The sequence below is a fragment of the Teleopsis dalmanni genome, chromosome X (assembly GCF_002237135.1).
Source record: "Teleopsis dalmanni isolate 2A chromosome X, ASM223713v2, whole genome shotgun sequence".
NCBI classification, from domain to species: domain Eukaryota; kingdom Metazoa; phylum Arthropoda; class Insecta; order Diptera; family Diopsidae; genus Teleopsis; species Teleopsis dalmanni.
Window position 1 is genome coordinate 56492482 of NC_051848.1, and position 22741 is coordinate 56515222.

General features: G+C 27.6%; 2 protein-coding genes and 1 long non-coding RNA gene across 5 annotated transcripts; all 3 read left to right on the forward strand.

Annotated features, from left to right (window-relative positions):
* Nucleotides 1-693: 693 nt before the first annotated feature.
* On the forward strand, nt 694-10666 carry LOC119687484. Of its 3 annotated transcripts, XR_005253175.1 has the most exons (5): nt 694-962; nt 1171-1370; nt 1432-1645; nt 10043-10158; nt 10225-10666. It is a non-coding gene; the product is annotated as an uncharacterized LOC119687484 (long non-coding RNA). The 3 variants fall into 3 exon arrangements; XR_005253174.1 differs by lacking the exon at nt 10225-10666 and having other exon boundaries at nt 1171-1318; nt 10043-10127; XR_005253176.1 differs by lacking the exons at nt 10043-10158; nt 10225-10666 and adding an exon at nt 4694-4986.
* On the forward strand, nt 5437-6302 carry LOC119687483. The gene is made up of 2 exons (XM_038101812.1): nt 5437-5779; nt 5866-6302. Exons 1-2 carry the CDS (start codon nt 5616-5618, stop codon nt 6065-6067), a joined length of 366 nt encoding a protein of 121 aa, XP_037957740.1. The 5' UTR covers nt 5437-5615; the 3' UTR covers nt 6068-6302.
* Nucleotides 10667-12586: 1920 nt separating the features above from the next.
* Nucleotides 12587-22055, forward strand: LOC119687478 (fibrillin-2). The gene is made up of 3 exons (XM_038101807.1): nt 12587-13181; nt 21087-21623; nt 21693-22055. Exons 1-3 carry the CDS (start codon nt 12787-12789, stop codon nt 22000-22002), a joined length of 1242 nt encoding a protein of 413 aa, XP_037957735.1. The 5' UTR covers nt 12587-12786; the 3' UTR covers nt 22003-22055.
* Nucleotides 22056-22741: the final 686 nt, after the last annotated feature.

Sequence of the window (22741 nt, forward strand, 5' to 3'; positions counted from 1 at the left end):
TTGATTAAACCTTATTTTATACCATGTTCTATTGTTCTTACATATTAATAAAAAAAAACATTATAAATCTATGACAATGAATATGTGGAAAAATACATTAAGATATTAACTTTTCCTTCAAAATTTTTTTCGCTAATATATCTTTCATACGCAAATCAGTTGTTATGGAAATTTAATTTTCTGTTCCTTTTGCTTAAACATCTTTGGTACGAATGTTTGCGTAAAATGGAAAAAATAAAATAACTTTTGAGAATAATATTTATGTGTAGATGACTAATTGTATGAGAATGAATAAATTTGAACTGAAGTTTTCATTTTTAACATTGAAAGTGTTTGTATAGAGACATTTTACGGATATGTAATTTTAAATCGTTGTTAACAATATTATCAAATATGTACATAAAATATATTTGGTACGAAATTTAGAACAGAAATAGGTCGATGTGATTTTGAAAGATAGATAAGGCTCAATAACAAACGGAATTTAACGTAATGTAAACACTCACTTTCATCAATCCGCATATCATAAAAGAGATATATATATATATGTATCAAACAACAAATTAATTAATTTGTTGTTACATCAAATATGGAACTCTTTGTATTTTGTTATTACTGGTGTATTCGATTGATATATAGATATTAGTTTTCTATATGATAATAATAAAATAATATTGAATGTAAAAAGAGCAACAGAAAATATCCCATTGGTCCCATTGAAATAAATTACCATTTGCTTCATGTGCTTTTTTGGGTTTCTTTTACTGTGGTCATAATTTTTGACGTTTATTTACTGGTTGTCGCCATTTAACTTTTGTCAATTATTTTTAACATGTTGGATACGTATTTTGTTTTATGAATTAATTGCCACATTAAATACATAATTGATCATTTTTAGTTGCAATAATGTGTTATTTATAATAAGTATGAGGGAATAAACAATCACCGATGCTGTATTAATGGTAAATTATGCTTTAGTATTGTTTTTTTGTTTATATTTTGGCTTTGGGGGTGTAAATGGATTTTTTTGTAAATTAAAGGAAATAGGTGCTCCGCATCTAAGTGCTTAGTGTGTCACTTCTTCAATTTTTAATACTAATTTTAATTAGAACAACAATTACGATTATTAAATATTATAATAAAATTAATATATGTATGTATTATTTACAGTGAAAAAGGAGAACATTCTATTCTTATAATAATGAATATGTGTACAAGGAAAAGACATGTTTCAATGTTAAATTGATTTAATATGCAAAGCAACTAACAACTACGATTGCCAGTGGCACACTGCTTGCTGCCATTTCAATTTAACCTGGTATATATATTAATTTAATAATTGTTTATTCTGTGGTATAAAAATTAAATGAGTAAGAAAAAACCTATTCTTGAATGTTAGACAAGAAAATATTAATTTGGTTTATCCTTTAGGATGGCATTATGTTGTTATTTTGGCGGAAATGGGTTTTCTTTCTCATGAAGAAAACTGGTTGATTTGAACGGCAGAACTCCAACAATAGTTATGAACGACATATGGATGCAGGAGACGATTGACTTTGAAACATAAATCTGGGAAAAAGCTGTAAGATAGCATTTTGATGTGAAGATGATCGATTACTCAGAAATTACTGCATTGGATTATTTGGTATGTAGAACTACTATTTATCTTAATTTCCAGTGCGTGTGATTTTTTATTGCAATAGTGATGATTCTTGAATATATTCATCTGAATTAATTTTTCTCCATTGTTAGGGTGATACTGATTTACAATAAAGTATCTTTAAAGATAATTGACTGGTTATGTTTAGTCTGTGTAGTATATATAACTATAGTAGATCTCTCTCTACGATTGAATAATATTGTTTGCAAGACTAAATTGTTGATCTGTGTGTTTTCCTGGCGTATGAATCAAAGTAATGAAATTGCAGTATATGACAATTTTGTTAGAGTGAAATTTGGGCAGAGAACTGCTATTTACTGATTAAATTAATGATTTATTAAGTACTTATTTATTTTACAATACAGAATACAAACTGTGATTTTATATTGTTATATTACAGAAAAAAGGACCTCTTAATCAGTTAGATATGGCTACACAAAAAATATTATCCAGTTAAATAAATAGTTATAAATTTTACCACAAGGTGTGAAAATCTAAGGATTTCTATTGTCATAATTTCGTTAATCAATTAATTTCTAAAATTGTAGAATTGTAGAAAATTAAACATATTTTTAAATATTAATGAAAATTAGTCATGATTATCAAGAAAGATACCGTTAACTGTGAGTTGAAAATACTTGCAACTTAATAAGGAACTAAAAAACGTTTATTATTGATCAAAAAAGTCTACTAGACCTTATTAAAAAATAAAATTTTAATTGCGTTAATACTACTCTTAGTCAAGTTTGTAAGATTAATTAGATAAAGTATAATTATTTGTAACGTTGTGCAAAGATTTATGTACAATTTTTAAACAGGGCAAATATAAGTCGTAAAAATGATAATTTTATTACATTCGATAAATTGTGAATTTAGAATTCTTATGAATCAGAAAGATTAGAAAGTAATTAAAATGTTTTGTATATGTTTTATGTTCATTTGGATAATACTTAATAGTGATACCTCAGAATTTGAGGTATTTACTTTAACAATTATATATGAGAACTAAAACTATAATATTTATTTTATGAATGAATAATTTGTTTAACATTAGCATTAGCGTTGTTAACAAATATGAATGAAAGTACTCATGTGATTTGTTCTTACAGATTTCTTATACACATTGTTCTGAAAATGTCCAAAAGAATCCGGTAACACCACATTATTTTGATTAGTTTCAAGAGAAGGAAGTCAAAACTTCACATGTGACACCGAATGTCAGTATGTTGGTCAACTTTCTTCTATTTAAATATGTTTTTGGTCTGCACAACTTTAATTGTTCATTGTTTAAGTTGCAACATAAGATTATTTAAAAATCGGGGTTGCTATTAATTTTTTAACCACTTCATAAATACTCTCACTTATTGACGAAATTAGAAATACTGTCCTGTAATTGATAGAGGCAAATTTATTATAAATAAGAATACCTATAAGAAATACAAGTGATATATAATTAATATTCGAACTATATTTTAGCACTTTAGTTTGTACTTACTTCTGTTGTGCACTTTAGTACATAGCATTAAAGATTTTTGCTGATAGATCACTGGTTGTTTATTTATAAAATATTCTAAGTTGATATTATCAGTAAGTTTTTTTTTGGTGTTTAGGTTATAGTTGAATTCCCAACAAAATATGTAATAAAAAGTACGAATCGGTTTATTAAGAAAAACTTCACTGTCGGTTAGGTAACAATGTTAGGATATTATATATTATATATTATTTTAATTTAATATATATTATTTAACAATTTTGTTATTGTTCTGCACATACGTAAAGAAGTTTAAATATAATTTAAAAAAATAAATGAGATTTACAGAACAGTGGACAGCTTTACATTCTAAATGCTATAAAGCTTTTTACAAATCATTGCAAAAAAGTGATTTTAGTAGGTTAAATTTTTAAGATGATTACTTTCGATGTTTTCCTTTTATGAAAAAAAAAATATTTTGCTATTATCAGCGAAATGATTGTATGCTTAAGCATTTCAATAGGTTGTTGTAGAAAAGCTATAATGTTGGTCCAAAAAATTGATATATTCATTAATATATCTACCATTTAAGAACTGCGTGATATTCACTGCAGCATAAAAAGTAAAAAAAATTAACGTGGTTCGTATGACTTAACAGTAAAAATAGCATTTTGTTGTGCTGCACATATATTTGTTTCATCTACAATAATTTTAAGTATTTCATTATCCAAATATAGTTTAAAAATTTGAAATGTTGATATGGCTTCTTCTATGGACAAATATATTAAATATCAAAGGCAAAATATTCACATAATTTAAATGACCATGGAAGTATTCAAAACAGATATAAAGAACGTTACAAACATTTTTAAATAAGTGTCTGTGGATAATCCTAGAAATTTGGTGGCCACATATCAAATGCAAAACTTTTGACCAAACAAATCGGAAAGCTGTTGTAACGAAATCAACATGCAAAAATTGAATTGGATAGGAAATACTACCCGACGACATAAAGTCCACAAATCAGCAGACGCTCTGGTGCACCGACTTTAACTTGGAGAAGGACAATTGAAAGATAAATGACGGAAGAGCACTACATATGGAATTATATTTGCAGAGAAACACCTAACAGAGTGCGGTTTAAAAGAATCGTTGCGGCCCTATGCCCCACTAGGGGAATCGGATACAAAGAAGAAAGAATTTAAATAACAACAGTTAATTTAGCATTTCTACAAAAAAAAAATAATCAGATCGAATGCGTTTAGTTTCAATTAAATCGCGCCCATTCGTATAGGAGACAATTTGACGAAGTCGCTAAACATATTAGCTTGCTATATATATATACTTATGTTACAAATTTCTAAAGTCAAAACATTTCAAAAAGTTAAGATACTGTATTTAAAAATATTTTTTTTCATTTTATATGGTATTTATTCGAAATTCGAACTTTATTCGAAATTTATTCGAAATTCGAACTTTATTTGAAATTCGAACTTTATGAAAATGCATTGTTTTTGCGAAAAAAAACTATAGTTAAATTTTATTCAAATTATTTTTTTCAGCTACAACAAAATATTGTATAAGTTTATCGGAGTACCCAGTTTTAATACTTGACCAAAGTGCTGGTAATAGAAGCTACCGGTAAGGATTAGATTTCGACTATATTTTTTTTTAAGACGTGTGGTTTCTTTAAATATTTGGGTTTCATATGTAGTGGGCATATCAAAATAAAAGCTTAAAAACATCCAGATAAACTATATTAGCTATATACTCGTATACCAGAAATTTAGTATACGACCCGCGTATATATATACATATATATATATATATATATTTTGTATATTTTTATAACATACTTTTAAGCAGTAACTGAAAACTTAAACATATGTTTTAAAAACTTAAATAATTTATAGCTTCACAAGTTCTTTGATGACTTATGTTTACGATTTGGACTATATAAAATGGATTATATGAATAAAATAAATACTGTATAATCATGTCAATAAATATTACTGTGAAAATATTTTTAAATGCCCTACTTAATTGACCTCTAATTTTTTTTTTTTTTTAATAATTATAAGGCAGCATCAGTGATATTCTTATCAGGAGAAGTGAAGAAATACAAATACAGAACAGAGCAGCAAGATTACGTAGAACGGCATTAAGTAGCTGATCGTGGTTTTGTACATATGTATATAGAAATTTGCTTTAAATATTTACTTTCTCTTTTAATTTTTACTCATTTGAGACAAAATCATTTTAATAAAAATAAATAAAAATACAAAAATGAAAAACACCGGAAGAAACTAAGGAAAACTACGTTTTCTTTCACGATTTTTTTTCATAAGATGCATTCAGTTCTATTAAAGCAATACAGCAGTGTACAACACGTGGAGTATTTATTATATTTGGATCAGTTTATTAATTTATAACATATTTTAATTATAAAGTTACTTAAAAATCTGTAGTTTGAATTGGCATAAAATGAAATCAAAAGCAATTCTAAATATCATAGCAGTTTGTGTGTTCGTTTTTATGGTACCCACTAACGCTCAGTTTTGGAAATTAAGTAACCTTAGTGAGCGTGACATGTTTATATTGGAAACAAAAGCCACAATGGCTTCGGGAATTTGTTACAAACAGACACCGTAAGTTGTTACTAGTTTTCTATATATACTGTCTATATACTGTTCCCATTTTTTATAATATTTAATTGTTGAATCGTCTCTTTAAGGCGTGAATCGATGGATCCAGCATTGCGCATACATACAACGTCCTACTGTTGTCCAGGTTACGAACAAAATCTGAAGTCAAGTCTTATGCAATGTAATCCTATCTGTAATGAGGATTGTCTCAATGGTATTTGTACTGCACCCGATGTCTGTGAGTGTTATCCCGGTTACATACGAATGGGAGGCCGTTGCGAAGAACTGTGATTTAGAATGATGAGAGTGTAGGAAAAGTGTTATCAAATTAACTATTTCTGCGTGGAATGTAAAATAAGTATTAAGATAAGATTTGATTTGTTAAGATAATAAATTTTTACATACAATTTTCAAAAAATTATGTTAATGCAAATGTATGACATCTTAGGCGAAACCAAAACTTTCAAAGTTCAACAGATTTGTCCAGTGCTTGTTAAATTCTCGAGGAATTTGTTGTTTTAGATATAGTGAAATGGAAAAATACTTATATAAATATTTAACAAATTTTTATCTACGAAAAATATAAGTACCAGTGATTACTTGTTTTGAACTTTAAATTTTTTTATAATAGCATATAAAGTATGCAAATCTTACAGTTCATTTCTACCCAAATTACTGTGCTTAATTTGATGTCTTCTGTTTCGTAGGCATTGTACCATAATGTTATTTTTTTTCAATATAAATTAAAAGTTATCAAATAGGCTATAGTCGTTATTTTTTATATCGTTAGTACATTTTATATAGAAAGCGTATTCGTTTGGTTTGATATTACATACGTGGGCATATACACGTATAAGATACTCTTATTAAAGTAGCAGTTTGGTTGATGTAATAGTATTTCTTTTATCATGATAAAAGAGTGATATCTTTCACTATCGATTTTAATTTTAATTTAGGCTGATATGATGTGCCGATCTGAATTATTGAATCACAGCATCTTAGAATAAATGCTTTTTAAAGTTATGTCATATTGGTAGAAGTCTTAATATTACCTTTTCAATTATTAATGTCTATTTAAATTTAGTTCGATCTATTTAGTTGGATCTATTTTTGATGTTCATGTGGAATTCATATATTGTTTTTGTAAACAGCCTTATGAAAACGATTTAAAACTATCCTGTAGTTGACCATTAGTTTTGTTTTTAAACAATGTCAGGACTGTTATAAACCGTTGTCACACGTATTATCTATAACTTATTTTATTTTTTCGATGTTAGGTCGGCTGATGTGTGGAATACCTTTTACAATTAAATCTTTCAGAACCGAAATATGCGAATTATTTCCGGACACTAATATGTTCATATTAGTGTTGACTTCAATACTTATGTGTTTTAAAATATTATATTTTTAAATAATAACTATAATATTCTAACACTGAAGATGGTCTAGACTGAAGTAGACTCAAATATCTGTTAAATAAATATATACATAAGTTAATAACTGTGATATTTTTTATTTAATCTTGTTTGTTTTTATGCAATATATGTTATTATATAAAAATATAATTATAAATATAAATTATCTATTTGATCATATTAAAAATAAATTTAATTATTGTTATATTTATTATTATTTTTTTCTTTGTTTCACAACTATATCTTATTTTAACTTTTGTATTAAAACTTAAGCATAATAAAAATTAATATTATATACATATGTATATATGTGGATGAACTATATATACAATATATTTTAATTTCATTATTCAAAGAAAATGAAAATCAATCCAAGTCTTATATAAATACGCTTAATATTTTTAATAGATAAACAAAATCTTTTGTTTATCTCTCGTGTACTTTATTATTTTTACTTAACTTGTCTTGACGTGTTTCGGAAGTATTTTATCGCATTATTGTATCTACAGCGTTTACTGAAAACGTCACTACGGTACAAACATATAGTATAAAAGCTGTACATATGTTTACAGTTTTTTAATTTTAATAAAAACCAAAATTGATAAAAAAATAAATAAATGTTTTGTATTTTTTCATATGCAATGATATATGCAAACGGGGAAAGGAAGACATATATGAAGTCATATGCATAAAGTTGTATATGTGTATATACATATATATATAAAATTGATAAAAATAATGACGTTTTGTGTTATTTAATTTGAATACATATTCAGAAAATACAGTGGCACATACAGTGGAATTTACTCGAGATACACATAATTACTTTACTTTAATAATATAGTATACATATATATTCGTTTACATGTTACATATGGGTCATTTTTTTACAAATCGGACACCTTTTTGATCTGTTTTTATGAGTTCCTCTTTTAAATAAGGAATATCTCGGAAAAAAATTTTGTAATTTTTTTTTAGGAGATATGGACCCATGGGGTTTTGAGAATTGACATTGTAGACACATATTCAAATGGCTATATCTTCGGCTATATAAATTATAAAAACTTGAAATTTGTTGCGTTCTAAAAATAATTGATTGAACTTTTAGGAAATTGTTTAAACAATTATGATTGTTTATATTTGAATACTAATATTAACTGTAAAATTAAAAAAAAAATTTTTTTTCTTTCAAATGTGTCCTTGAAATTTTCATATTTTATTTAGATTCAGTATTTAATTTTACTAAGAAATAAAAACTTTCAGTGAGGCATTATTTTTGAAAATTTTTTTTCTCCCACATAATGCACCAAGAATATACTTTCAAAGATATGCTACTAATATTCCTATATAATATTTGTTGATTTCGATTACTAAAAAAATTCTATATAAACCTCAATAATTTCAAAACGATATTGTCTTTTTAAGTATTTATTTAAAAATTAATTCATCCACATCACATCAAACATACGAATTTTCAGTAAAAAAATAATAATATGTCAGATGAATCAATAAATTGTACTTAAACAATAAATATTTCCAGTGTGGCATTGCTTTTAGAAGTAATTAAAAAAAGTTATTTATTATAAATTTATAATAAATTTATTTATTAGAATTTATAATTTAATTTATATATATATATATATATCTTTTGCTAAGTCCGATTGTGATCAAGTCCATTTGAGACTTTTTAGTGAATGTATAAGCCAAATTTTACTAATAGATCAATATAAAATCATTTCAATTTATTCTGTTAAGGTGAACTCAGAAATCATAGATAGAAACAATATATTTTTAAAAAAAAAAAAAAATTATGTGAACTAAATAAATAAAGCTTATAAATTATTAATAATTTCTATTTTTATTTTTATATAGTCATCTATATATTATAATATAAATAACCGACTACAGGTTTTCCATGAGCAGTTGTAATAATGGTATGTCTTAAGGAAGGACATACTTTGACACAAAAAAAAAACTTTGACACTTTATAAAGCAGAAATAACGTATTTATTTTTAAAAGACAGAAATATATAAAAAAGTGAACTTATAACTACTCTAGAAAAATATTTCTAAAAAAATATATTTGTTTTTAAAGTATAAACAACTAATGACTTTTTACTTTCTAGATCATCCAGAGGTCATCTAATATATATATAATATATAATTATAATATATATAAATAATATTATATAATATATATAATATATTATAATATATATTGTTTATATAATTTATGTATTATATATAATTTATATAATATATATAATTTATAAACATTAGAAGTGTAATATGATCACGACATAGATGCTGTTCTTGATTGAGATTGAGACGTTGAAAATTTTGAGTTTGAAAATTTGATTTACTTAGTTCTTTTCACATCCCCTAATAATAATAGTTCTTTTCTGTATTTTATAGCGTTTTTAATAAGTGTTTGAATAAAGTTTTCCATTTATTAATTATATTTCCATAATCAAAAGAATTTAAGGATTAAATTCTTAAACACTTAAACACTTAACACTTAAAATGAAACCGACATATCAGATATACTTAAATAGTGTACTGTTTACGATATCTCGTTAGTGTTCTTTTGACGAAGGTAGTGAACTTTTTTAGGGATCATTTCACGAAGATAGTTTATTTTAGTGTATTTTACTGTGTTTTAGTGTCTATTGGGCAACACGTTTTGGAAATGCCTTTAATGTGTATTGTTGTTTTTCGTTGTTTTTTGTTTGTGTTCTAAAATAAAGATATTATATTTTTGTATTATATATTTTATATATAAATATTTGATACATATTTAATATTATCAAAATAACACTTGTACAAAATAAAAAACTATATACTTTTACAGATGGCAATAGGCGGAAACGATCAGTGTATTTCTAATATTTGCAAATTTGTGAAAGTAGGATTTTGAAAGATCATACAGGCAATTTGGAAAGGCAATTGAAGACCTTTCACTTAGATGTAAATGCTGATTATATTTGTGTAAAAAAGGCTCGAGTATATATATTTTGTATTGCTGTTTATTAGAAATATGAGGCCTTTCTGCATGCTTGAGAATGCAGCACTCAAAGTTCTGACTGGACCAGTATTAAATGCTGTGCGAAATAAAATCAATTGACGCAATATTAAAGAGCACATTGGGAACCATTGTACTAAGATTAAAGACAGACGTATTGAAGACTTGAAACGAAAGCTTACTTTAATAAAAATTGACATAGCTTCGAGATTCAATTTAACTGTCCTTGCAATATATGTGCCTTATATATTAAAGACAAAGAAATTGCAATAAAAACACATTAAAAGAAACAAGGGCCTTGCATACAAGCGAATGCCTAAAGTCCATTATAATGGAAGTTTTACAATATTGTAATATAAATTTAAATCAAATTTTAACAATTACAACGGATATGTCGTAAAATGAATTGAAACCTGTCTTTCTGAAAGTTGTAAATAAAAGAATAATAAATAAAGAGCACACAATTTGAAGAAAATCTTTTTACAGCAGTTTTTTATTTGGATTCTTGAATGGTAACACTCAAAAGAGTATAGAGTTGCTATATAAGCAAATTCAATGTATAAAAGATATCATTAATATAAAAATAGTTTCAAATCATTGCTGCAATAGAATATTGTCTTACTTTGTTTTAAGAATTTAAGAACTATATCATAAAATTTAATGCTATAAGATGCGAACTCAACTAGCATAATATCCGCAATATCAGACTGGTATCGTTAACGGAATTTCTAACAAGCTTAGACTATACACCGGATGATTCACCAACTCCAATTTCAGACGTACTAGAGGATACAGTCATGTATTAACGACAACGATACTTCCTTTGGGGAACTTAATTTACAAGATTATTTCCCGATAAACACTTAAATAGTTTGAAAAAAATAAAACAATCACGAATTCTATTAGAAAAACGCGTTGCAATATGATTTATTGTGTTTTGTGTGACTATCACACTATTGTGAATTTGTTTGAAATTGGGACTGTGTGCTGCATGCTAAATATTCCTTTCATTTCGCGACAAAGTCTTAAAGCATCTTTTTCCAATTTATTTAAACAATTTTTCTTTGACTACAGAGAAATCTAATGAGCGGTCTGAAGGATTTGTGAGATTAGGTTTTCCTCAGTGCATTGGTTTCATTGGCATATACTGTGTACCAGAAGAGGACACTGTAGATTACTTTAATTACAAAGGAATGTAATTTATCATTTTAATTATTAATTAAACGATTGTAAATGCTATATATGCAGATATCGTTTTACTTATGTAAATGTGTGCGTGTCAGGTCAATGCAATAATGTCGTCATCTGAAAGATTTACGCAGGAATATTTGGGATACTTCAGTGCCCCTATGGATCATTGAAGATTTAGCGTTCAGATTCTCGAAATATGTCATGAAGCCCTACCCATACTACCCAAAGACTTTCAACCTAAAATATATATTTCAGTAACGCGCATTCTCAGTACTCAAAAAAACATTAACAAATAAAAATGTTATAATGGAGATAAATACAGATTATAACAGTTTTTTCTTTAATAAAACTAAAATAACAATTGATAAAGTAGAATACATAATTTAAGCTCACTAACATATGTATGTCACAGGGGTGTATACAGAGATTGTTTTAAGAAGGGGTTTTTAAAATCATGGAATTGGATTAACTATAAAAAGAATAGTGCAGGCTTAGCACAAATTCGCAAATAATAAAAAAAGAGAATATTTCATTTTTAGTTATAGATTTTTTTTCTTACTATAAAATTGATATATAATATAGAAGAAAACACTGATTATTATAACAGGTTGATCATTTATTTATTTGTTATAGATTAGTATGAGAGCAGATAAGATACATAAAATAAAGTGGTCTCTTTCTGTAAATATTTACAGTCTTGCATTTTTATAATAATAATAAACAAATTCAAATTTGTAAATCAATATTAATATATATTTTTTATTAATTTATTTGACAGAAATAAAAACAGAATGAAAATTATTCAAGTCTTCAAAAATTGAGAAATACTGCTTATTTAATGGATCTGTGTTTTGAACTACGTATAGTAGATAAATTTGTTCATTTATTAGAATTTATTTGAGGTTTTTCTAAGAAATGGGAACGATAATACTTATTAGTTTTTGCAAAAATAATAAATTTTGAACAAATTTTTTAATTTATAAAATCAAATTACGTATCAGAGGGAAGCACTGAGATTTCATTGGAAAACGAACGCGATTATTGCGATTGATATGCTTTCTAATTTGTATTTACACATATATTTGTTGTTGTTATTGTTTAATAATTTTATTTTATATTTTGTTTATTTAAAAAAATTGCTTTGAGCTAATAATCTTGGGCACATATTTGCATCTGAAGCAGTTCCGCCAAGCTCAGTTTCTATTTCATTTCAATCGCTGACGGTTGTGCTCACAAATAAAAATTCTGAAAATTAACAAAAGTCTTAGCGCGAACTGAAACGTATTCGTATATAAGACATATATATTGTATTTAACACCTGCGGCAAGTAATTGTAAATCAATTAAATTACGTCATTTTCAGTGAACGTAAGAAAAAAAGTGATGGCATCATTCACGAAAGTGCTTTTAATATTTTGTTGTTGCACATTTTACGCTGCTCAAGCGCAAATAAAAACTTCTGGCATCAAAACGCATTACCCTGGTCACAGTTCTGGGAGTTTATTATTGGGTAACGCCACCGAAGAGCATCATTTCAATGGCAGTGATAGTTATGCGTATAATCGCAACTTTATACCTGCTGAGACATATAGAGGTGGCGATTGGTCAAATCACGAAGTAACCAATACTGGAGAACATTATTTAGGTAACAGCGGAGTTGTGGGATTAGTTTTACCGCATACCACATTCCGCCCACACATTGTTTTGGATCCAACTGCAGAGTTTATCAACAAAACCCGTTCCGCTATGGCATCTGGCGTTTGCTATAAAGAAGTGCCGTAAGTTGAAAGAAAGAAATATAGTACAGTCAAGTCAGATAATACTTTGGAATGAAGGTTAATAAACTGTGAAGTGGTATAAATCTTTGTTCAAAATGAAATGAGTCAATTCAAGAATATTTCGACATTTTGCAAATTTTCATCAAACTAATAAATTGTAAAAAAAGAGGTTTATGGAAGTTTGTAGCTTATTACCATTCATTTTGAGGTTCAATGCTAAACTGACTGTCTAATATTACATTTTTACGATTGAAAATATTCTTTTGATATTTGGATAACGTGGTATATAATACAAAAATATGTTTATTTTTTTATATGGACCATAAAACCAATAGATATTTTCAAAAGCCACTAGTGATAGATATTTGGCAGCGTCCGAAAGGGTTATACGAAAATGGTCTTACAGTTACCTTTTTTCTATTAGAAGAAGACTTCTTGTCATAGGACATACAAATAGTGAATGTGTTTTATCGAATATATGACTGAAAATATTTTAAAAAACATTTAATTTTCGCAGGCTACATTTCCGAACTATTTCAAGAATAAGATTTGATACAAACAGTACAGTACTGTCACTTAAATTATTTAAATTAATCGAATTCTCAATTTTAAAAAACGAGCGTAAAAAATGTAGTCCTTAAACCGATACTATTTACTCTATTATATAAATATGACGTTCTTAAATTTAGACAGTAAATGTGTGAAAATGAAATATGTATCTATATAGAATAGAATAGAAATAAACGGGGTACAAGCTCCCAAAGGAGTAGAGCACTGCGACCAGATTGATCTTTTGTGCTGCAACTGACCCTAACCGAACAGAAGACATTCCACTTTTCGAATGAAAGCCAGAATGTCGTCCGTTGAGGACCTCCTAATGTCAGAAGGAGAGAGCGTATCTATATATATCCTCTATGAAAAATAGCCGGAATTAATAATTTGAAAAGTGTGCGTGATGCATTCTGCATTTTACAAAAGTTTTTGGAAAAACTCTTACGAATGCAGAGCAACACTGTATATCACTGACATTGGTTTGTGCTTCTTTCATTTCATCTTCGGGCTTTCTCTCCGAAGCCCATATTAGCACTACAAGGGAAACGTTTTAAGCCAAATTTGGTTGTTAAAAACAAATCATGAGAGGAGTTGAAAGGTATGCCATAAAATATTAAGTATCAGTTCAAGCGTTGGCATAAGTCTATTAAATTTGATTAAATCTATTTTAAATGCAACATACTAAACTTATTTTAAAACTGTTAAAGTCAAACGTGACAGAAAATGGCAAAATTTACTTTTTTGGGTTTCCAAAATTTAACAAGGGCTTATCTGAGATTATCTGTGAATTATATTCTCTATGTATCAATATAACTAGACTCTTTTTAAATATTGGGCCTGAAAGTAGTATATTTTAAATTAGTTATCCCAATATATGTATACAAAAGTAACTATTATTCTCAAATCTAATAATGGATGTGTAATATGATGTGCTTATATATTAATTGTCATATATATTACATTTTGAAAGTAATTAGATACTTTTGTTACAGTATCTCTAAAAATTGATAACATTAGCTTATTAATTTGTAACAATAATACATATTGTTAATACATAAATTTTATAAATTAGTTAATAATCATTTTAGTTAGTGTATATGCCTTAAAACTATAAATTATCATAGTATTAATTATAATTAATTATATTAATTACAATTTTTTAGAATTTTGTTTTTTGAACTTTTACTTTTTTTTTATTACCTTACGGTTTTCATGATTTAAATCCTTTTATTATGAAAGGATCCCGAATAAATATTCTCCCGATTCTTTTCCACAGATTGTGCGTGATGTTAGGATTTTATTCGATTGAAATATAATATTTCGCGAAACGCAGTTTCTCACGTTAAGCGTTTCGACTTTTACGAACTCACGTAACTTAATAAACTTCTCGAACGAAATCTAAACTTCTGGAACGGATCTTTTCTGTTATAAGCAAGCTTTAATAGCTGGGTAAATATTATTGAAACAAAATGAAACCGATGTATAAAAATTTTTTATGCTAGTTACTAGGTATTGTTGTGGCAGTTTATAACAATGAAGGACTTGTGACTCTCTTAGGTCTGGGTTCCGTTGTGGTACTATCGGAATATCTTTCGCGTTTATCTCAGGTTAAAATGAATTTTGTTTTAATCGAATAATTTTATCATTTATCATTCTTCGTTAATCAATTTGTTTAATTATTATAAATACAAAAATTTTATTAGTTTGATTTTGTAAATTTTTGTTTTTGGTTTGCTTTGTACGGACTTTAAACAATCTGTTATATTGTATTCAAAACCTAAATTGTAAGGTTACACATAAGTCTATAATTGAAATTTCACAGCATAAGGTTCCTGACACTTGCACTTTAAATTGTTTAATTCAACTAAACAATTATTTACGAATAATTACATACAATAATTATTTCTAAGACCACTGATGATGGAAATTTGGCAATACTCGAAACAGCTGTATGTTCAGCCAAAAACTTAATTAATTAAAATAATATAAAGTTAATTTTTGTTGTTGTTATTTACTACTGTTCGAAAAACTTCTTAATTCAACTAATAAAATTAATTAATTGAATTATTTCTACAAACTATTAGATGTTTTCAAACACCAGTGATAATTTGTATATGACAAGGTCATCCCAACAATAGACTTAATTTCTTAAATTTCTGGATTTGAAAAATTTTTTCGCTATATAACCACTTTTCTTTTTTAAGATAAATTTCTTTTCATTAGATATTCAAATTTTTAAAATTTTAAGATAGTTTAAGATAAAATATTATTTTTAATATTAATATATTTCTTTATATTTTTGTCAATATATATTATGATGATGATGTTGTTCTTTTTTTCGAGTTAGCGCAACTGGGCACTTTTACTCTTTGATACCTAGGGATATTACATGGTCCCACCCATCTCATTGACTAATTTATGCCTATAAGCTTCAAGATTATTCAGTGATTGATCTAAGATCTGCGTACCTCCCCATGCGGAGAGTGATTACTCTAAGATTAGATAGTGGTAAGTAGGATAGCCTGTCAATTTTCGCATATAACTTCAGGGCGCTGTCCCTTATGTATTTTTTGATCGGGTATATTCTAAGGTCTCTTAGCATGTCGTTTGTGCGGATGTACCAAGGCACTTTGAAGACCCTTCAGAGAGCCTGACTTTGAGCGACTTGTAGCTTTTGACACACCCATAAAGTAATGCTGTTCTAATTATAAATATAATTATAATTATAAATATATATATATATATATATATGTCTATTCATAATGTATATGTACAATACAATTCTGGTTAAGTTTTTATTTCGTTTCGTATTTTATTTCGTCTTCTAATGAGATCATTTTTAATTATCATCACATGAAATATTAAGTAAATTTTAATTAAAAACTATTTGAAATTTAAAAAACAAACGAATTTAAATAATTTTCTGTGTGATTTTTTCGTTTCTTATTGATTATACGCCAACAATAAACTGCTGACCTCTACATCCTCGCTCTATGATTATTTAATAACTCAAAATGAATTTTATAGCGAGATTTTTTTTTCTTAAAAAAATTTAAATAATAAAATCTAGCATTGAATAATGAGTAAAGTGACTTTAGATTAGAATGGGTGCTTTCAAAATAAATGTGTTAATTTTTGTAGGCTTACTAAATAAAATTATAATTTTACACCAAAGATTTGGTAAAATTAATGAATAATTTATTAACAAACTAGAATTTTTTATATACTTCTTAAGTTACTTGAAAAAATGCAGATGCAAACCTCTTGGGTTTTCAGACCTTTTGGTAATGCTGCAGACAAAGCTGCTGCATTGTCTCTATTAATAAAATTTTGAATATATATTAGTAATAATAATAATAAGCCTTGCTCGACGTCAATGATTTCGAGCAGCCTCTCCTACTGTCTATAAGTCGGGTATAGGCTGTCTCTAAGTCGCTTTCGCAACCTTATGTTAGTCCTTTATATCAGTAATGTTGCTTATTCTTCTTCCTAGGGGCTGCAAAATGGTATTTATTTCATTTAACGTTGAACTTTTCCATGTTGATTTTGGACATAGAATAGAACAGAATATACTCGTATATTAAAAATTAAATCAAAATTGTTTGAGAAATAATTATTTATAATGTAATTGATTTAATTATTTTTATTTTGTTATATTATGTTATTGGGTAACCGATTAATATAATAGCGGACCAAACATTAAGAAAGTCTGTATCTGAAAGAATTTTTTATAAAGTTTCTAACTAGATTTCTAACTGGCAAATGCTTAATATAACAAATTTTATATCTTTTCCAAAACGAAAAACAAGTTCTATTATTTTTATTTAATTATAAAAACAGTAATTGCACTCACTTATCTTACATGTTTTTACTATAAACTAAGTGACTAAATAACTTACTAACTTATATTTGTGAGCCTCTAAAATACAGGGCCAATTGAATTGGACTGTTTCAGTACTCTATGTGGTATAATAAAATTATGTTATTAAAGTTCCTTATAATATTGCTTGAGTGCTATGCTGTAATGGTGTAGAATATAGTAAGCTTGCAGCCTTCTTAAACGAGAGTCTGTAATTTATGCGGACTTATTAGACATATTCCTTTGTAATTATTATTATTATTGTTTGCACTATTACTTTTTAAAGTTATATGTTCCATGAAGACATTTTTTCATGATTCACTTTACTTCTTTGTTCCAAAAGTTCAAATATCCGGGTTACACAATGTAACAGAAATTCGAGCAAAACCTCATAAAGGACAATTCAAAGTTATTGTCTTATATGAATAAGCTCTTATGTATTAATTTTTAATCATGTAAAACAAATTAAGAAGTAGAAATAATAAATAACTTATTAACTACTCCTAAAGCTAGGAGTATTTCTCCAATTCCAATATTAGAAACTCTTCTGATGAAGGCAAAAGCGAATTTGCCGAAATACAATAGATATATACAAAAAATTACGATCGAAATAAAAGCTAAAATTCCTTAAAAAACAACACCGATTTTAATATACTTTATATATATTTTATATTATGTATATTATTTTATGTTATATATATTTTATTTTCTATGTTGAAGCTGTTTGAGCTCGAGGTATCTTCAAAACCACTCTTTACGCCTTGACTGGATTAATGTTTATCACTTCATCAGACTAATCAATAATTGACCTTATGTATATTTTGTATATGTATTATGTATATTCTTATTCCAATTTCATAAAGTATGTTTTAAATCCTTTAACGGGCTGTTGGTACTAGCCTTTTAGGTGGCCTGTCTACAACCATACAAAACACTTTCCATTCATTATCAAATATATTACATGATGTGGTGACTGATCTTTATAAATATCTATAAGTATGTTTTTTATAAATATTTAAAAAGATGTTTTTATAGATATTTTTGAAAAGTTTTTTAAAAAGTACTGTTTACTTCTACAGATATCTTATGAAAGCTTACTTAAACGTATTTTAAAACAATTCTATTAAATAAAAGAATTTTTGTTAATATATATGTTATACACGCATAATAATCATATACTAAATAGCATTAACAATTCTTGTTTAAATATTAAAAAAATTATTTTTGATAAAGCATAGCACTAACTGACCCACAATATTAAATAATAAGTTCCATGCAACTGCAATTAAGTCAAAAACTCATCTTATCGCTAATTTCTCGATGTTTTTTATGGATAAGGCAAAGGTTTAAGAATTCTGGAAAATTTGTTTGCTTGACACCATTGTCAACAAACATTTAGTTATCTGTGTGTTCAAAACAGCAACAATGTCTCATCGTAATCACTAAATATGAACATTTATATATATTTATATATATACATATGTGTGTATACATTTATTTGCATTTGTTTCTCAGTAATTTTATTTTTCTTAGTTTGTCTGTCCGTCCAATTAATAAAGATGCTTTTGTGTTTACTTTTAAAGGTTATGACTGTAAATGATAGATAATCTAGTATTTAGACGGTAAAGAGCTATCGATATGTGTTCAAAAAAAAAAAAAGAATTTAATAGCTTTTCATTAAAATGCAGCCTTGGTTACTTGTGGAAAAGTCATGACGATTAGTCATCGCTTTGAATTTGACAGGCACGAGATCTAAGAGCCTGGTATTCTTAGGCCAAACAAATTATATACGGACTAATTAAAAAAAAATTTGAATATTTTTTAACACCACTGACTTGACAATACTTGACAATACTCGAAACAGCATTGTATGGTCAGGCAAATTTCAATAAATTAACTAAAATTTTTGTTTTTGTCTTTTCATTTCTATTCCAACCATTCTAACTTTTAAATAGTTCCTTTTCGTTATAAGACGCATGCGTCACTTTCGGCAAAAAAAATAATTAACATTGAAAAACATATTTGTGAACTATATTTAATATAATACTGTATTCATATAACTTGAAATCATATAGATTTGTATAAAAATTTTGGTTTATATAAATCCACAGTAGTTAGTGCAGTACTTTACAGTACGATATTATTTTATTCATCCGACTGGATGAAGAGTTCTCACCTCAATTTCTTCTTTCGGCATCGAAACAATGTACAATAAAAAAAATGTGGCTATAACACACTCCTTCAATTAAACGCAGCGTTCCGCAACATCAGACAGTTCTTATTATTGAGTTTGTACCACTACGCTTGGCTTGATGATGACTCGAAATGATATATCAGCCGATACTCTTTTTGACTGTTATCCAATTGTCAATCAAAGTTCTTTTTGTAGATAAGTTAATTTTTCAATATGACCCGAATCAGATATGTTCAGAATACAACCAATTTTAAGTTATATCATTGTTTTATGATTAGCAATTTAAGAGTGATTAAGTATCCATTAAAGCAGCACACAGTTTTAGCTCACTAGTCATAGTACTTGTGCTACATCAGTTTTATAGATGTTTTGAAGAGAATCTAGAAAGGAATTGCTTTTTGAACACTCCTCCACTATTCAAATATTTGCCTTATTACCGGCATTAACTTCTTCTTGAAGAGCAGTAAGTAAAGATATAGCGCAAGCAAAATTGTTCTGTTGGGCCAAAAAATTAATATGGTATATATAGCAAAATAACACTTAATATTTATTATTATTATTGTTAGGGGATGTGGCACTTCGAGCGTAGGGTTTATTGTGCCCTCTTCTGGGTTTAGAGTAGGTCCCTAAGCCCTGTTGCGTCAATAAAAAGTAGTATAGAACCTACTTTACAGAGTTTTATTGCCTCTAACGTAAGAATATACATTCCTAGGAGTCTATTTCGTATGTGCATTAGCGCAGAGCATTATAAAAGCACATGTGTGGCCAACTCCTCATTCTCTTCCCAAAATCTACAGTTTGCATCCGTAAGTATACCCAGTTTTGTAAGGTGGTGTTTTAGTTTACAGTGCCCTGTTAGGATTCCTGTGATGATTCGAAGTTTTTTTTTTTAATAGGTTCATACACTATTAGTATATCTTATAGTTATAGGTACCAATAAGTGATTTGGATTGTTTTAATCCTGATATATAATTCCAGTAATCTTTTTTATTCTGGTTCTATTAAATTTTTATGCAAGAATGGAGCGTACTATTGTCTAGTCTACAGAAAGGTTTCTGCCCCAGCATCGGTGTGGCTGCTTCTTTCTCGCTAGTGTGTTTGCTTATTCATTTCCTCGTACGCCAGTATATCCCGGTACTCAAAAAATCGACATGTGATTTATCAAGGCAGTCTAGCACCAGTCTTGAGGTCACTTGATACGAGTTTAGTTACTTAATATTTATTACAACTACAATGTAGAATTAATAATTTTTTCAGTTTGCAATATTTTCTATTTATGTTGTTTTGTTTGTTTTTGTAGAACATCTTCATTGGTGTCTGATGATCGTAGAATTCCAGTTGGCAATGGCACTACACCAGCTATGAGTAAAATTCAAATATGCTGTGATGGGTATGAACGTAATCCGCATGTGTACAAACGTTGCGATCCAATTTGTAAAGATGACTGTCCGAATGGAATTTGCACTGCCCCAAATACTTGCGTTTGCATGCCAGGACATGTGCGCAACTATGATGATAAGTGTATATCCACTTGCCCAATTGGTTGTGGTAATGGCATCTGTGAATCAGATAACGAATGTAAATGCAAGCCAGGTTATACTATCGAACCAGTTAATCGCAAATTTTGCATACCCAAATGCGAACCAGCATGTCAACATGGAACTTGTGTTGGGCCTAATAAATGTGATTGCTTTGAAGGTTTCCGTTTAACTGCAGCTGGCGCTTGTGAACCCAAATGTGATAACTGTGAAAATGGACATTGTACAGCACCTGGATTCTGTAGTTGCAACACAGGCTACTTAAAAGTGGCTGGTATTTGTGAGCCTGTGTGTGCACTGTAAGTTAAAATCTCACTTAGTTTTCAAAAAATATATTTTTCAAATTTTTTTCCTTTGTTCTTGTTAAGTGGTTGCAATAAAGGGCGCTGTGCAGCTCCTGATGTATGCGAATGTCCTAATGGTTTCGAATTGGATCGTTCTGGTGCTAACTGTGTACCTCATTGTGAACTACCTTGTTTGAATGGCGTGTGTGATGGTGCTAATACTTGTGCTTGCAATCCTGGCTATATATTGGATGAGCAGCAAAAGAACGTTTGTAAGCCACATTGTGCACAGGGCTGTCCCAATGGTTATTGCACTCAACCGAACTTCTGTGTATGTAAACCAGGTTATATTAAATCTGGCATTAAAGGACGTCAAACATGTGTTCCAGTCTAAATTTTATATTTTTCTTACTTTATTCAACTAAAATTGTTTTTAAATTAAAATTTTTTTTAAGTTATAATTTTTTTTATAAAAATTTAAAACGTTGCCGATATCATTAACTTTAAATAAAAATTTATTAAAATTTATTACGTATGAAACGACTTTATTTTGTTTTCAGCAAATTTTGTATCGTATAACAAATATTTAATTAAAATATATATTTTAATATACAAATATATTATTTTAAAATTTTTTAGATAAAGATTTGTAAGACATTTGACATTTTGGAAATCCTTTATAAAAAATTAACGTAGTTTCGAATATAACCTACAAATGTTTGGGAAAGCGTAAAACCTTTGCAATACCAGAAGTTGTCATAAACTTCAAAATATATCCTTAATTTATTACCGTAGTGTCGATATAATTTTTAAGAGATTTAGAGGTCAAGTTCAGTAGTTATTTTGTAATATGATAACTTCTGCATAATGTTAAGTTTAATTGGGGAACCACTTAGAAAGCAGTGTGATATAAGAGTTACTATATATTAACATATAATCTTTCTATACTTTTCTAAATTTTTTTGGATACTTTTCTAAATTGAAGTTTTATAAGTTTAGTCGTCAAAGTGAAACTACATATTAACATGTTAAGAGGCTGATCATAGTGTACTTTGTAAAGAGTCTAATCTCTAATATATTCACTCCAATAGGGTATAGATGGTAGATTCTGTTTATGCAAGTACATTGAAGTT

What these genes read in the sequence shown, in the direction of transcription:
- LOC119687478 (XM_038101807.1), top strand. Translation starts at nt 12,787, where the DNA reads ATGGCATCATTCACGAAAGTGCTTTTAATATTTTGTTGTTGCACATTT. An exon ending in GTTTGCTATAAAGAAGTGCC is followed by an intron (nt 13,182 to 21,086) that starts GTAAGTTGAAAG and finishes TTGTTTTTGTAG; the next exon opens with AACATCTTCATTGGTGTCTG. An exon ending in TGTGAGCCTGTGTGTGCACT is followed by an intron (nt 21,624 to 21,692) that starts GTAAGTTAAAAT and finishes GTTCTTGTTAAG; the next exon opens with TGGTTGCAATAAAGGGCGCT.
- LOC119687483 (XM_038101812.1), top strand. Translation starts at nt 5,616, where the DNA reads ATGAAATCAAAAGCAATTCTAAATATCATAGCAGTTTGTGTGTTCGTT. An exon ending in ATTTGTTACAAACAGACACC is followed by an intron (nt 5,780 to 5,865) that starts GTAAGTTGTTAC and finishes CGTCTCTTTAAG; the next exon opens with GCGTGAATCGATGGATCCAG.